At 42.6% G+C, this 17,894-nt stretch overlaps 1 protein-coding gene across 1 annotated transcript in view; it reads left to right on the forward strand.

Annotated features, from left to right (window-relative positions):
- LOC124025801 (IQ motif and SEC7 domain-containing protein 3-like) overlaps window positions 1–17,894 on the forward strand; it is a gene marked incomplete at its 5' end in the record, with an annotated part of 50,308 nt that overhangs the window by 17,731 nt on the left and 14,683 nt on the right. Inside the window, 3 exons of the mRNA XM_046339128.1 lie at window positions 6,864–6,989; window positions 9,762–9,861; window positions 12,998–13,156. Of these exons, the coding sequence (XP_046195084.1) occupies window positions 6,864–6,989; window positions 9,762–9,861; window positions 12,998–13,156 (385 nt within the window). The remainder of the gene's footprint in view (window positions 1–6,863; window positions 6,990–9,761; window positions 9,862–12,997; window positions 13,157–17,894) is intronic.

Consider the following 17,894-nt stretch of genomic DNA (forward strand, 5'->3'; position numbering starts at 1 on the left):
CTACCTCAACAGTACTCCACAGTACTATACAGTTCATACTACCTCAACAGGACTCCACAGTACTATACAGTTAATACTACCTCAACAGGACTCCACAGTACTATACAGTTCATACTACCTCAACAGGACTCCACAGTAGTGTGCAGTTCATACTACCTCAACAGTACTCCACAGTACTATACAGTTCATACTACCTCAACAGGACTCCACAGTACTATACAGTTCATACTACCTCAACAGTACTCCACAGTACTATACAGTTCATACTACCTCAACAGGACTCCACAGTAGTGTGCAGTTCATACTACCTCAACAGGACTCCACAGTAATATACAGTTCATACTACCTCAACAGGACTCCACAGTACTATACAGTTCATACTACCTCAATAGGACTCCACAGTAGTGTGCAGTTCATACTACCTCAACAGTACTCCACAGTACTATACAGTTCATACTACCTCAACAGTACTCCACAGTACTATACAGATCATACCACCTCAACAGGACTCCACAGTACTGTGCAGTTCATACTACCTCAACAGTACTCCAGAGTACTATACAGTTCATACTACCTCAACAGGACTCCACAGTACTGTGCAGTTCATACTACCTCAACAGTATTGCAGCGCAGGTGATAATGACACAAGCAATCAACAAGCTTCCACCCACTGTGCAGTTTCATATACTTTTTCTACTACAAGTAGGCTGAAGGGAGAATGAGCATAGCATCATTAGCGTAGCATCCCAGCTAATGACTGCCTTCTCTGAGCAGTGTGACTGCCTTGCATGTTTCCCCCATCAGCGTAATGAGAAGATAGCTATGCTTACTGTTTGAGGAGCAAGAGAATAAAATGCATAGGAAGAGAAAAAAAGAGGGATTTAGGGAAGATGGAGAGATAGGTGAGAGGGGGAGGGAGAAGGTATTTGGGTAATTTCCAGAAGTTTCTCTTTTGCTGTGTTATTTGCCTAAATTACAAAGGCCCAAATCATGGAGAGACTCTCTCTGTATTGATACTGGCCGCTGTATAGAGGTGACAGAACCCCATGTAGTTCACCTGTCTCTGTATTGATACTGGCCGCTGTATAGAGGTGACAGAACCCCATGTAGTTCACCTGTCTCTGTATTGATACTGGCCGCTGTGTGGACGTGACAGAACCCCATGTAGTTCACCTGTCTCTGTATTGATACTGGCCGCTGTATAGAGGTGACAGAACCCCATGTAGTTCACCTGTCTCTGTATTGATACTGGCCGCTGTGTGTCTCTGTATTGATACTGGTGACAGAACCCCATGTAGTTCACCTGTCTCTGTATTGATACTGGCCGCTGTATAGACGTGACAGAACCCCATGTAGTTCACCTGTCTCTGCATTGATACTGGCCGCTGTATAGAGGTGACAGAACCCCATGTAGTTCACCTGTCTCTGTATTGATACTGGCCGCTGTATAGAGGTGACAGAACCCCATGTAGTTCACCTGTCTCTGTATTGATACTGCACGCTGTATGGACATGTTGGAACCCCATGTAGTTCACCTAAACTCACCCACTCTCTTTCACTCTTTCATTACCCACATTTTCCTCTCTCCGTTTCCCTCGCCCCTCTCTCTCTGTCTCGGCCTCATTATCTCTCCATCTCTCTCTGTCTCAGAACCTCATTATCTTCCACCTCTCTCTGTCTCGATTATCCCTCCACCTCTCTGTCTCGAACCTCATTATCCACCATCTCTCTGTCTTGATACTCCATCTCTCTCTGCATCCCTCTGTATCATTATCCCTCCATCTTGGAACCCCCATGTGTCTCACCTCAATCACTCCATTATCTCTCTTTCTCTCCTCATTATCCCTCATCTTTCTGTCTCTCCTCATTATCCCTCCATCTCTCTCTCTGTCTCGGCCTCATTATCCCTCCATCTCTCTCTGTCTTATCCCTCCATCATTATCCCTCCTCCATCTCTCTCTGTCTCACCCTCATTATCCCTCCATCTCTCTCTCAGCCTCATTATCCCTCCATCTCTCTCTCCCTCCATCCTCTCCCTCCATCTCTGTGTCTCGGCCTCATTATCCCTCCATCTCTCTCTGTGTCTCGGCCTCATTATCCCTCCATCTTCTCTGTCTCGGCCTCATTATCCCTCCATCTCTCTCTGTGTCTCGGCCTCATTATCCCTCCATCTCTCTCTGTGTCTCGGCCTCATTATCCCTCCATCTCTCTCTGTCTCAGCCTCATTATCCCTCCATCTCTCTCTGTCTCAGCCTCATTATCCCTCCATCTCTCTCTGTGTCTCGGCCTCATTATCCCTCCATCTCTCTCTGTCTCGGCCTCATTATCCCTCCATCTCTCTCTGTGTCTCGGCCTCATTATCCCTCCATCTCTCTCTGTGTCTCGGCCTCATTATCCCTCCATCTCTCTCTGTCTCGGCCTCATTATCCCTCCATCTCTCTCTGTCTCGGCCTCATTATCCCTCCATCTCTCTCTGTCTCGGCCTCATTATCCCTCCATCTCTCTCTGTGTCTCGGCCTCATTATCCCTCCATCTCTCTGTCTCAGCCTCATTATCCCTCCATCTCTCTCTGTCTCAGCCTCATTATCCCTCCATCTCTCTCTGTCTCGGCCTCATTATCCCTCCATCTCTCTCTGGCCTCATTATCCCTCCATCTCTCTCTGTCTCGTCCTCATTATCCCTCCATCTCTCTCTGTGTCTCGGCCTCATTATCCCTCCATCTCTCTGTCTCAGCCTCATTATCCCTCCATCTCTCTCTGTCTCAGCCTCATTATCCCTCCATCTCTCTCTATCTCTCTCTGTCTGTCTTTCCTGCCCGCCTTTTTTTCTCAAGCAGTTGCCCTTTCCACGGCCCCCAGTGGACAGTGTTATAGTTTTTGTATTGGACCCTATGTGCAGCTGGACTGTTAATCCTAGGAGCCGTAAGGGAACTGAATTACACTAGCGTCATCTCCAGTTAATTCTCATGTACTCCTGAGGGGATACACAGTTATTATTATTTTGTGAAGAGACCTAGCATAACCCTTATAACTCCAATGAGTGTCTCTATACTAGGAGCTATTAGAGCCTTAAATCTGCCCCTCTGGGAGTCAGTCTGTACATTTGATGAATAATAGTCATTGTAATTGTAAATACAGTGCCTTAAAATATTCACACGCCTTGACTTTTTCCACATTTTGTTGTGTTACAGCCTGAATTTAAGATGGATTAACGTGAGATGTTTTGTCACTGGCCTACACACAATACCCCATAATGTCAAAGTGGAATTAAGTTTGTATTATTAATTAAAAATGAAACCATTTAAGTATTTGTTAATGCAAGCCTAAATATGTTCAGGAGTCAAAATGTGCTGAACAAGTCACATAATAAGCTGCATGGAATCACTCTGTGTGCAATAACAGTGTTTAACATGATTTTGGAATGAGTACCTCATCTCTGTACCCCACACATACAAGTATCTGTAAGTTCCCTCAGTTGAGCAGTGCATTTCAAACACAGATTCAACCACAAAGACCAGGGAGGTTTTCCAATGCCTCGCAAAGAAGGAGACCTATTGGTAGATGGGTACAAATAAAATAAAAAGCAGACATTGAATATCACTTTGAGCATGGTGAAGTTATTAATTATACTTTGGATGGTGTATCAATACACCCAGTCACTACAAAGATACAGGCGTCCTTCATAACTCAGTTGCCGGAGAAGAACGAAACCACAACATTGTAGTTACTCCACAATACCAACCTAATTGACCGAGTGAAAAGAAGGAAGCCTGTACAGAATACAAATATTCCAAAACATGCATCCTGTTTGCAATAAGGCACTAAAGTAATACTGCAAAAAAATTGGTAAAGCAATTAACTTGAATACAAAGTGTTATGTTTGGGGCAAATCCAATACAACACATTACTAAGTAACACTCTCCATGTTTTCAAGCATAGTGGTGGCTGCATCATGTTATGGGTATTCTTTTAATCTTCCAGGACTGGAGAGTTGTTCAAGATAAAAAAGAAACGGAATGGAATTAATCACCGTTAAAACCTGGTTCAGTCTGCTTTCCACCAGACACTAGGAGAGGAATTCACCTTTCAGCAGGACAATAACCTAAAACACAAGGCCAAATCTAAACTGGAGTTGCTTAGAAGACAGTCGTTCTGCCCCTGAACATGCAGTTAACGTGGTCCTTCTGTAGCTCAGTTGTTAGAGCATGGCGCTTGTAACGCCAGGGTAGTGGGTTTGATCCCCGGGACCACCCATACGTAGAATGTATGCACACATGACTGTAAGTCGCTTTGGATAAAAGCGTCTGCTAAATGGCATATATTATTATATTATATTAGTTAACCCACTGTTCCTAGGCCGTCATTGAAAATAAGAATTTGTTCTTAACTGACTTGCCTAGTTAAATAAAGGTAAAATAAAAAATAAAAAACAGTGAATGTTCCTGAGTGGCCTCGTTACAGTTTTGACTAAAATCTACTTGAAAATCTATGGCAAGACCTGAACATGGTTGTCTAGCAATGATCAACAACCAATTTGACAGAGCTTGAAGAATTTTGAAAAGAATAATGGGCAAATGTTACACAATCCATGTGTGAAAAGCTCTTAAAGACTTACCCAAATAGATTCACAGCTGTAATCGCTGCCAAAGGTGCTTCTACAAAATATTGACTCGGGGGTGTGAATACTTATGTATGTAAGATATTTCTAGATTTCGTTTTTAAGAAATTTGCAAAAAAATTGCCAAACAAGGCTGTAACACAACAAAATGTGGAATAAGTCAAGGGGTATGAATACTTTCTGAAGGCACTGTATTTGATAATTTCAAGTTAGATTCTGTTGTCATCTTATATCATATGATATTAAAAAAATAGAAAATGATTATGCAAGAAAATACAATAGACAAAGAATGTTGAAATAGAACAATAATTCTACGGTGCAGTTTAAAATATTCAGATAACTGCCAAATAAAATAACCCACATAAAGTGTGTTAATAAGGCGTTGGGCACCACAGGACAGAACAGCTTCAATGTACCTTGGCATAGATTCTACAAGTGTCTGGAACTCTATTGGAGGGATGCGACACTATTCTTCCACAATAAATTCCATCATTTAGTGTTTTGTTGATGGTGGAAAAAGCTGTCTCAGGCACCGCTCTAGAATCTCCCAGCAAGGGCATATGGTTTACATCGTGTTCATGCTCACCAAACCATCCAGTGACCACTCATGCCCTGTGGATGGGGGCGTTGTCATCCTATGGGGTGTAGCCATGGTAACCAAAATAATGGCCTGCCTAGCATTTTTATACATGAACCTAAGCATGATGGGATGTTAATTGCTTAAGGAACCACACCTCTGTGGAAGCACCTGCTTGCAATATACATTGTACCCCTCATTTAGTCAAGTGTTTCCATTATTTTTGTCAGTTAACTGAATATCCAAACAAGTTCAACACTTTTGACCAAACATTTTAGTTATAGATTGCACCTTTAAATATGTACCATGCAAACATTGCTCCCCCATTTCCTGGTTGCTAATATTCTAATAGTTTGCCTGATTTCTGTTTATGTGAAGGAATAATAATGTGTAATGTAGAGAATCATTGTACCATCTAAACCGCTGTGAAATGTATTTTCCAGAACCCCAAATATTGTATTTTCAGCTGTTTGAAGCTGGTGCACAAAACCGAAAGTAAAAGACTAAACTAAACTTAAGTACTGGAAGCATAGAAATAGCGCACATAAAACAGATCTACCTCTTATACTTGCTTTCAATGAGAAGGACAGATCTATAACTCACATTTCTATGTGAATTTGGTCAGTTCGCGAAAAAGTCACTCACCGTTTCAGTTCATCACTCTCTATTTATTGTGTTGCTAGTTTTTTTCTTCCACTATAAGAGAAAAGAGAATGAGAGAGCAAGAGAGGGGGAGAAAGAGAATGAGAGAGCAAGAGAGGGGGAGAAAGAGAATGAGAGAGCAAGAGAGGGGGAGAAAGAGAATGAGAGAGCAAGAGAGGGGGAGAAAGAGAATGAGAGAGCAAGAGAGGGGGAGAAAGAGAATGAGAGGGGGAAGAGGTAACTATAGCCAAGTGTGAGACGAAGAGGGAAAAAGAGGAAAAACTTGAACTTGTCTGTGAGGTTTAGTGTACTTTAGAAAACCCCTTGCAGGCTAAAAGATCAGAGCCTCTCTTTAAGGGTGTCAATGGAGCACAGAGAGATCGATGGGCCATGGCCAAGACACCTTTAATCAACAACACTCGCTTTCCACCTTTCATCTCTCTCTCTTTCTTTCTCTTTCTTTCTCTCTCTCCCTCTTTCTCTCTCTCTTTTTGTCTCTCTCGCTCCCCCTCCCTCTCTCCCCCTGCTTTGGCTCGCCAACGGCATCAGTTTATCCCTCCTGTCTGCTCTCCATCTATCCATTCTCTCCTATCTTTCATCTCTGAAAATGTGAAGTGTTCTAAGAAGCAGGCTTCATGGTCATTTTTAACGGACATAACTGTCCAATCTGTGCCTGAGCAGAATTCATCAATAAGACCTTATGTAGCAGAATCCTTTGGATTGATGGAGGCAGTTATTGACAGGAGAGTGATAGCTCAGCGGTGTAATTCTGTTGCAGCCTACAGTAGAACAAGGTAGCGCATCATTGTGCATCTGTGAGATCTTGGAAGAAGCCAATGAAAAATGGTGGAGTGATATCACCACTTTCCCTTCAACTTTTTCTGCAAAACAAGTTTTTATCTCTCCCTCTTTCTCTCTCTCTCTTCAGAGTATTCTATTTTTGAATTGGCGTTGAATTAGCTATGTAAACACGTTGGATTGTGCCAATAAAGTTTGTTCTAAAATCAATCTCTCTATTTCTCTGTAGGTTCTGTCTGTTCCCCACAGAAGATTGGTGTGCTGTAGCCGTCTGTTTGAGGTGACGGACGTCAACAAGGCCCAGAAACAGGCAGCCCACCAGAGAGAAGTCTTCCTCTTCAATGACCTTATCGTGGTAAGACTCCCTGACACCGGACTGACTCTGCAAAGGATTGTGGGAAATATAGTATTGTCTTCAGAAGGGATGATCAATTTACTACACCCCTCTGAGGATTATAGGGGGACATTGTTATGGGATTATAGTACTGCAAATGTCTACGTGTTTGGATTTAATTGATTTGCGCCACAATTGCTTTTGGGAAGTGTGGTGTCACCTGACCTAAAGTAGTAACATTTGTAAACTATACAGAGATGAACTCACTATCAACTTGGTTGTAGTCGACTCGTGAAGTGTGGTCACAGTCATATAAAGCAGCTTGTATTTCCTGCCAAACATATTCAAGGGATGTAATTCCCAGGAAGTCTCTCACAGGGAACCATTTTCTGAAGACTACGTCCCTAGTTTCTATTTTGTTTCATGACTAATTTCTTAAATAATAGATGGTACAGTAGGTTAAACGGAGTCCGCAGTGAACTTATACACTCAAGCCTAGGGAAAGAAAATAACTACCGGGGTCAGTAATGAAGTCCAAGCTTCAGTCATTCATTTGGTCAAAGTCACATCGAATGGGCCTCGGAGTTAATCATAGATTAAATAGCTGAGAGATCGATGTCTGTTATAGTTAATAAAACCATTAGGGCAACTCCAAATGTTATCTATGTGAAGTATTAAACTACTCCCATAATTCCACTGGTTCTCATCTTAATCTGTCTCGAACAAAAACTGGGGGAGAGAAAATAAAAATGAAAGTGTTTCTCTGCTGCCTGCGCTGCCGTCGAAAAGTAATTGTGCCCCGAAGGGAGGAAGGGAGGAGGGGAGTTTTGAAAATGCTTATTCTTTGCCGGGCCAGACAAAATACTCTTGCGACATCTTGGCGGAAAACTGATGATTCGGCACAAAGAGAGTGTCATAATTACTTCAATCGCTGAACCTCATTTTGTAAGCGTGAAAAAAATGAGGACGCACTCTCGAGGTTTACGCAATTACACGTAATTAAGAGGGCGGGTTCCTGCGAGACCTTGTTTCTCACGACTACTCAGAGAGCAGGGTCTGTGATAAGTTTGCCATTTTCATATTTATTTTACTGTGTGAAATGAATTGTCAGGGTGTTCTTCTTTACGAGTTAATCATCATTCTTGAGGTTCTAACACTCGTCTGCAGCGATGGATGTGTCACGGTGATGTATTGGTTTAATATGGCAGCTTACCAAAAAGGCCCTGCAGTATCAGCACTGAGGAGATACTCTCATCTTTCTCTATCTGTGGTGTTTCTATACTGTAGGAGAGCTGCCATCTCTCTCTCTTCTCTCTCTCTCTCTCTCTCTCTCTCTCTCTCTCTCTCTCTCTCTCTTCTCTCTCTCTCTCTCTTCTCTCTCTCTCTCTCTCTCTCTCTCTCGCTCTCTCTCTCTCGCTCTCTCATTATTTCCCTCATTATATCTCTACCCATAAGGCATAGCTGTTTTCCCCCACACACTCACAAACACATCCGTGAAAAAATATAAAAAGTTGCAGTGCTGTTATGTCACATTCACTGGAAACAGGATTTGTCACAGAGAGAAAGCTATACTGTGTAAATTGTCTCTCTGAAGGTTATTAGTAGGATGATATGAATATGCTGTGTTGATCCTCTCTGACCGATGATGGATTTCTTATCCTTATTTAAACCCAAACCTAACCTGCAGTGCTGACTGAGATTGAAGAGAAAGGCTTTAAACCTTACCCCAACCATCACCTAAACCCAACCCTAACCTGACAATAACACCTGCAGTGCTGACTGAGATTGAAGAGAAAGGCTTTAAACCTTACCCCAACCATCACCTAAACCCAACCCTAACCTGACAATAACACCTGCAGTGCTGACTGAGATTGAAGAGAAAGGCTTTAAACCTTACCCCAACCATCACCTAAACCCAACCCTAACCTGACAATAACACCTGCAGTGCTGACTGAGATTGAAGAGAAAGGCTTTAAACCTTACCCCAACCATCACCTAAACCCAACCCTAACCTGACAATAACACCTGCAGTGCTGACTGAGATTGAAGAGAAAGGCTTTAAACCTTACCCCAACCATCACCTAAACCCAACCCTAACCTGACAATAACACCTGCAGTGCTGACTGAGATTGAAGAGAAAGGCTTTAAACCTTACCCCAACCATCACCTAAACCCAACCCTAACCTGACAATAACACCTGCAGTGCTGACTGAGATTGAAGAGAAAGGCTTTAAACCTTACCCCAACCATCACCTAAACCCAACCCTAACCTGACAATAACACCTGCAGTGCTGACTGAGATTGAAGAGAAAGGCTTTGACAATAATAGAAGAGAATACTAATTGCTGCCCATCTGTTACAATGGAAACACGGTTTACTCTGCTCCCACAACACAGTTTTTGGAGGTTAAGTGTCTTGCTCAAGGGCACAAGGGTGATGGAATTGCTGCCCATCTGTTCAATGGAAACACGGTTTACTCTGCTCCTAAACTACAGTTTTTGGAGGTTATGTCTTTGGGGCTGTTTTCCAGTCACAGTTAGTCCTGGAAAAAAAAGGATGGAGAATCTCAATTGAAAATGCCTTTTAAGTCCAGGATTAGGATTGATCTGTGTCCATAAAACCACACTAATATGTTTTTAAAGTGGAACAGAAGACATCCTGAATAGGTTCTTATTTTGATGTTCTGATTGACAGCTCTGTCTTTCCTTTATTGAGGAAAAATGCACTTACTACGAGTGTGATATGTGGTTGTCTCACCTAGCTAGTTTAAGATAAGTGTCTTTTTACCCTCAGATCCTGAAGCTGTGTCCGAAGAAGAAGAGTTCAGCAGCCTACACCTTCTGTAAAGCCCTGGGCCTCCTGGGCATGCACTTCACACTGTTTGAGAGCGAGTGTAAGTCACCTACACCAGCATCACTACTCACCCTCCAAAGGAGAGTGAGAGAGACTGGGAGAGAGAGAGAGACTGGGAGAGAGAGACTGGGAGGGAGAGAGAGAGAGAGACTGGGAGAGAGAGAGAGACTAGGAGAGAGAGAGAGAGAGACTGGGAGAGAGAGAGAGACTGGGAGACAGAGAGAGACTGGGAGAGAGAGGGAGAGACTGGGAGAGAGAGAGAGAGAGAGAGAGAGAGACTGGGAGAGAGAGAGAGACTGGGAGAGAGAGAGAGACTGGGAGAGAGAGACTGGGAGAGAGAGAGAGAGAGAGAGACTGGGAGAGAGAGAGAGAGAGACTGGGAGAGAGAGAGACTGGGAGAGAGAGACTAGGAGAGAGAGAGACTGGAAGAGAGAGAGACTGGAAGAGAGAGAGACTGGGAGAGAGAGAGACTGGGAGAGAGAGAGACTGGGAGAGAGAGAGAGACTGGGAGAGAGCGAGAGACTGGGAGAGAGAGAGAGGGAGAGAGAGAGAGAGAGAGGGAGAGAGAGACTGGGAGCGACTGGGAGAGAGAGAGAGACTGGGAGAGAGAGAGAGAGAGAGACTGGGAGAATGAGACCGAGTGAGGGACGAAAACTATTTCTTAACCGATGTTGCCATGGCAACTCAAAGTGAAACAAGCAGTAAGCCGTGCAGAAATATGTTATCTTGATCTGCAAGTAGAACCTTCAGAGTACATCCCTTTTTGAGACATTTACACCACTATCATAGAATAGGACAGCAGCATAGAGAGGAGGGATATAAACGGTGGGAGGGAGAGAGAGGGAGAATGTAGTGAAAACAGCAAAAGGGAATGAAGCAGATAAATGGTGCTAGCAACCCCAGTCACATAGATTACCCAGAATGCATTGTGTTAGCCTTGATTTAAGTATATCATACATAACTCCATTTATTTGGATAAAAAGACTCTACTAAACTAACATATTACGTAGCCAACCCCAAGGTTATGGGTTTGATTCTCACATGGGTCACATACATACATGCGTACATACAGTACCTACAGAAAGTATTCGTACCCCTTGACTTATTCCACATTTTGTTGTGTTACAGCCTTAATTCAAAAATGGATTAAATAAAAACATTTATCATCCATCGACACACAATACCCCATATTGACAAAGTGAAAACATGTTTTTAGACATTTTTGAAAATGATATACAACACCATCTAATTTACATAATTATTCACAACCATGAGTCAATACATGTTAGAATCCCCTTTGGCAGCGTTTACAGCTGTGAGAGCTTCTGGGTAAGTCTATGAGTTTTCTATGAGTACAAGATTTGCCCATTATACTTTTCAAAATGCTTCAAGCACTGTCAAATTGGTTGTTGATCATTGCTAGCCAACCATTTTCAGGTATTGCCATAGATTTTCAAGACGATTTAAATCAATACTGTAACTAGGCCACTCAGGAACATTCAATATTGTGATGTTAAGCAACTCCAGTGTATATTTGGCCTTGAGTTTCAGGTTACTGTCCTGCTGAAAGGTGGATTTGTCTCCCAGTGTCTTTTAGAAATCAGACTGAACCAGGTCTAGGATTTTGCCTGTGCTTAGCTCTATTCCGTTTCTCTTTCTATATAAAAAAAACTCCCTTGCCGATGACAAGCATACCCATAACATGATGCAGACACCACCATGCTTGAAAATATGAAGAGGTACTCAGTGATGTGTCGGATTTGCAGCAAATATAACGGACATAAAGTACAGTTATTTGTCACATTCTTTTTGGAGTTTTACTTTAGTGCCTTATTGCAAACAGGATGCATGTTTTTCAATATTTTTATTCTGTACAGACTTCCCTATTTTCACTCTGTCATTTAGGTTAGTATTTTGGAGGTAACTGTTTTAAACTCATCATTGGCCTCTGAACAGTTTCCTTCCACTCCGACTCTGAGTTAGGAAGGACGCCTGTATCTTTGTAGTGACTGGGTGTATTAATACACCACATAAAGTGTAAATAAAAACTTCAATTGGTCTCCTTCTTTGCGATCCATTGGAAACCCTTCCTGATCTTTGTGGTTGAATCTGTGTTTGAAATTCACTGCTCAGCTGAGTCATTCAAAAATCACGTTAAACACTATTATTGTACACTATTATTGAGTCCATGCATTTTATTATGTGACTTGATAAGCACATTTTTACATACATGCATACATAATACATACATGCATGCATACATAATACATACATGCATGCATACATGTAACTGCCAAACCAACATATTTGCATGGAATGTGTCAGCATCAAAACCTACCAGGTTGTGCAATTGAAAGCCAGCCAGCCCAGAAGGGTTGAGTTATAGTCACGGGGATTTGGCAGGGAGAAGAAATGTATGTTTTGATAATGGATTCAGACCCGGTCGCGCGGGGTTATTGGAAAAAGGGGAGTTTGGATGTGGCCCCCTATCTAGTTTCTCCTCCTGATCCTCCCGCCACTCTGCATTCAGCCAGGCAGGTGATATTTTCATATGAAATCTATCATACAGGGATATTCTTTTCTTCACGCCTCGGGCAGATGCAGTGCCTCCATCGTCAAAGTGCCATTTAAAAGAGCGAAGGGGAGAGCGAGGCGCGCCGGAGCACGGATAGTGAGAAATGAAAACAGAAAACAGTAGCGACTAATCTCATTTCCCCAATGAATTTATTGGCTCTTTTGCCTCATTCCCTTCTTTGGGGAAGGAGAAAAAAGCATTCTGATATTTTTTGTTGCTACTGTGTCAGTTGAAGATGTGAGAAAATGGTTCATTCTTTAGGTACCTGGCTGTGATGGATCAAGCCTTTATTTTGCTTTGGGGGAACTCATCTCTGTTTAGTGATTTAAACCATAATACTTGTTATTGTGAAAAGAAACTCCAGTACAGTTACATCCTTGAATACTCCACAAACTAGTTCATATGGATCTGTTTGACCAACGTTTTGGTACAAATGCCTTTAGCCAATCTGGGTCTATTGCAATATGTAACTACAAGTGGTGGGCACCAATATCATTGGATATCGATATGAGGAAGACATTTGGCGATATCGTTTCATCCTTCTTATTAGCCAACACTATTATGTAAAAAAAGTAATCTCCTTCTCATCTCTCCACCTCAGACTACCCCCATGGCATCACCATCATCTCACCCTTTGGCTCAGACAAGAAGCAGGTGCTCAACTTCTGTGCCCAGAGCGCCGAGGAGCTGCTCAAGTTTCTAGAAGATCTAAAGGAGTCCATTGCTGAGGTGTCAGAGATGGAACAGATACGCATTGAATGTGAGTACTGTGTGTGTGTGTGTGTGTGTGTGTGTGTGTGTGTGTGTGTGTGTGTGTGTGTGTGTGTGTGTGTGTGTGTGTGTGTGTGTGTGTGTGTGTGTGTGTGTGTGTGTGTGTGTGTGTGTGTGTGTGTGTGTGTGTGTGTGTGTGTGTGTGTGTGTGTGTGTGTGTGTGTGTGTACTCCGTTGCTCCAAACTCAGGTGAAGAGGGAAAGGGGAAAAAAGAAACAGCTCATGCAAAATAATGTATGAATCATCCATCCCACCATCCGCACAGAGATTCTCTTTCATTTCTCAAAAAGGAGAAAATGGAATCAGGGTGCCGCAGGATTATTTACGTAAGTGCTAACAATGGGGAGAGGAAGATGTCAACAGTCTATCTGTCTGTCTACGTGTGCATGTGTCTGTGTCTTCATGCATGTGTCTGTGTGTGCATGTCTTTGTATACGTTGATGTTATTACATAACCAAACTGTGTTCATGCTCATATTCCTCCTCGCACCCATACAAATTACTTTATTGTATCTCTAACATCAACGACTACACCAAAGATACAATTATTCATGCTCCCAATACTGAGATCATACACTCTGTTCTGATGCGTTTCTGAAAAACAAGAGTCAGGGAACGGTTGTGTTTCTATTCTGCCTGGGGGACTCCGGACGTGTGTATGTGCGTGTGTGTCTGTGTGTATGTGTTTGCCTGAGTGTGTGTGCATGTCTGCCTGAGTGTGTGTGCATATAGAATGTATGCACACATGACTGTAAGTCGCTTTGGATAAAAGCGTCTGCTAAATGGCATATATTATTATAGGGACCACCCATACATAGAATGTATGCACACATGACTGTAAGTCGCTTTGGATAAAAGCGTCTGCTAAATGGCATATATTATTATTATTATATTATTATTATTATGTCTGCCTGAGTGTGTGTGCATGTCTGCCTGAGTGTGTGTGCATGTCTGCCTGAGTGTGTGTGCATGTGTACATGTTTGTGTTTAATTGTTTATTATTTGGTTATAAGGATCTCCATTATCCTTAGCAGAAGCAGCAACTACTCTTCCTGGGATCCACAAAAACACTATTAACATGACACTGATTCAATGATAGACCGTAGGACAGTCACACACATTTAAAATACAACTATATATAAGCAACACAACTAAAAGTGTCTCTGTGTGTGTGTGTGTGTGTGTGTGTGTGTGTGTGTGTGTGTGTGTGTGTGTGTGTGTGTGTGTGTGTGTGTGTGTGTGCGTGTGTGTGTGCGTGTGTGTGTGTGTGTGTGTGTGTGTGTGTGTGTGTGTGTGTGTGTGTGTCCTCACAGTCCCCTCTGTTCCATGAGATGTTGTTTAATCCACAGTTTAAAGGTTATTTTGCTGTTTGCTGAGTAAATGGATATGGAAGATAGTTCCATGTGATCATGTCTTTGCGTTCCAACTACGCAATTCTCTGTCCATGTACGCAGGTAGGAGATCCAAGTTAAAAGTATGCAGAAATGAATAGGGCCTTATTTTTATGTTGTATTTGTTTTACATTTGAATAAAAAATAATTCCACTGAGTAAATCTAACATCCCGATTCTCGAGCTGCAACACACAGACATGTAGGGAGTTTGTGTCAACGGACATGGAGATGAATCATTATTCGACGTAGCTACCCGGTGTCATTCTGATATTAATGCCCGCTATGGGAATACTACGGCCCCTCCTCCTGTTTGTTATGATGCTGAGTTTGCCAACTGTCAGCTGTACGTGAACACATTGACAAATCTATTTTCGACTCTGTGTGCTGTGGAAAGGTAAACACTAATTGTTTCAAGCTAAGAAGATGGACATTCAGTGGTTTCTAAAGTGCCAGCAGTTCACTCGCATTTGCTAGTGAAATAAATTAAATGCAAATACGAAAAATAACTGGTCTGTAACGGTTTTCATGTGGTGAAGGAGAGTCGGACCAAACTGCAGCGTGTAGATTGCGATCCATGTTTAATAAACAACGTAGACACGAATAAACACAAACACTACAAAACAATAAACGTAACGAAAACCGAAACAGCCTATACTTTGTGTAAACAAACACAGAACAAGGACATCAGGACACTAAGGACAATCACCCACAACACAACCAAAGAATATTGCTGCCTAAATATGGTTCCCAATCAGAGACAACGATAAAAACCTGCCTCTGATTGAGAACCACTTCAGACAGCCATAGACTTACCTAGAACACCCCACTAAGCTACAATCCCACTACATACACACCACATACAAAAACCCATGTCACACCCTGGCCTGACCAAATAAATGAAGATAAACACAAAATACTTCGACCAGGGCGTGACATGGTCTCATTTGTGCGAGTGTGATATTTCATTATTCGTCCCATTAGTTGTTTTTTTTCCACGTAACATTACGATAATCACGCAACCTGATAGACTGTAACTATGATCCACGTCACAAAAAGCATTACAAAAGTATAATCAAAAATAAATATAACCATCTTAAATGGAGTTGGGAGTTTAGAAGACTGCGCAATGAAGAATGAATGAGTGTCCAGTATCAGCTATAGAGGCCATGCTTCTAAAATGCCTTTGCACTAGATTTGAGATTTTATCAATTTCCTAAATCTGAAATGATGTATGCGCTGCAAAGAAATACCAGAGGCACCTTAACAACAGCGGTCAGATTCCCTTGGCGGTAGCCTAGATAAGCTTTGTGTAGCCAATTTGCCGTCTGTGTCCATGTGATCATTTGTTTTTGTTTTTATGTTTTCAAAATGATTTAGCTTTTAGAGTTGATTAGGAACCGTGTCTAAAAAGCCAATACTAAACTGGCCCTGTTTGAGAGGTGACAAGCGTTCCTCTACTATAGAGACTGAACTTGGGGTCATGTGCTAAGAAAAACGTTATAGATAATTATCTCCATTCTACACTGTACAGGGAATGGAATAAACATACTGACCATCTGTGCTAATTCCACAAAACATATATTTATTTGATATGTTCTGTACTTATGTTTCTGTTTTGTAAACACCTTTTCAGAGGAGTGAACTGAACCATGTGTGATCCATTATGTTTGTCTAAGCACGTGTGCTCCTGGGAAACAAGTAAGCATAGGTCCCAAACAAAATAACAGCTAATTTAACAAATCATTGTTGTTGCAGCCAGTCAGTAAAGCAATGTCAGACGATGAGAGTGAGGAGACTGAAAGAAACAGAGCAGCTTTTTTTAAGTCGCAGATAAGACGTTTGTACATTTTGTATCTAAACAAATAACGTGTTATTATTTGTTTATTAACATTTCAAAAAGTCCAAGAATAAAGGCCCTTTGTGTGTTCGTTGTATCTCCATGTTGTTAGTGATGTTTACCATGTGTGTACATGGGATGCTGTCAGGAAAGAAAGTATTCCAACCTTGTATGGACTTGATTTGATACAATTCTACAATTGCGATCAGACTCACAAACAGAGCGTGCAGGAGCGTGGGGGGGGACCACATTTCGGCATGTGCTATGCGTGCCAGTTGAATCTCCAATTTGCCGAGCGCGTCTGGTGCTTTAAAAAGTTGGACAGGGTTGGCATGTTTGTGTTTGTCTCCCAGTCTGATTCCTGACAGAGACCCTGGCCACTGACCTTCTGTTAGTGTTCTCTGGTACAGAGCAGCCAAACACTCTGGGCAAAACAGGAAGAAAGGAGAGGGCAGCTCTCCTGAAAGCAGCCAGGGAGAAGAGATGTGGAGGAGAGTGGTGTTTGTGTTTGTCTCCCAGTCTGATTCCTGACAGAGACCCTGGCCACTGACCTTCTGTTAGTGTTCTCTGGTACAGAGCAGCCAAACACTCTGGACAAAACAAGAAGAAAGGAGAGGGCAGCTCTCCTGAAAGCAGTCAGGGAGAAGAGATGTGGAGGAGAGTGGTGTTTGTGTTTGTGTGTGTGCTAGTGCTTGTGTGTGTGTTTTGCGAGTTTGTCTGTTTTCTTTAGGGAAGTCACACATGCATACACACTAGCACAGGATGTATGCACCTATGCGCATATACACTAGCACAGGATACATGCACATGTGCGCATACACACTAGCACAGGATACATGCACATGTGCGCATACACACTAGCACAGGATACATGCACATGTGTGCATACACACTAGCACAGGATACATGCACATGTGTGCATACACACTAGCACAGGATACATGCACATGTGTGCATACACACTAGCACAGGATACATGCACATGTGTGCATACACACTAGCACAGGATGCATGCACATGTGCGCATACACACTAGCACAGGATACATGCACATGTGCGCATACACACTAGCACAGGATACATGCACATGTGTGCATACACACTAGCACAGGATACATGCACATGTGCGCATACACACTAGCACAGGATACATGCACATGTGCGCATACACACTAGCACAGGATACATGCACATGTGCGCATACACACTAGCACAGGATGCATGCACATGTGCGCATACACACTAGCACAGGATACATGCACATGTGTGCATACACACTAGCACAGGATGCATGCACATGTGCGCATACACACTAGCACAGGATACATGCACATGTGCGCATACACACTAGCACAGGATGCATGCACATGTGCGCATACACACTAGCACAGGATACATGCACATGTGCGCATACACACTAGCACAGGATGCATGCACATGTGCGCATACACACTAGCACAGGATACATGCACATGTGCGCATACACACTAGCACAGGAT

Source organism: Oncorhynchus gorbuscha, unplaced genomic scaffold (genome assembly GCF_021184085.1).
Source record: "Oncorhynchus gorbuscha isolate QuinsamMale2020 ecotype Even-year unplaced genomic scaffold, OgorEven_v1.0 Un_scaffold_2453, whole genome shotgun sequence".
Classification (NCBI taxonomy): domain Eukaryota; kingdom Metazoa; phylum Chordata; class Actinopteri; order Salmoniformes; family Salmonidae; genus Oncorhynchus; species Oncorhynchus gorbuscha.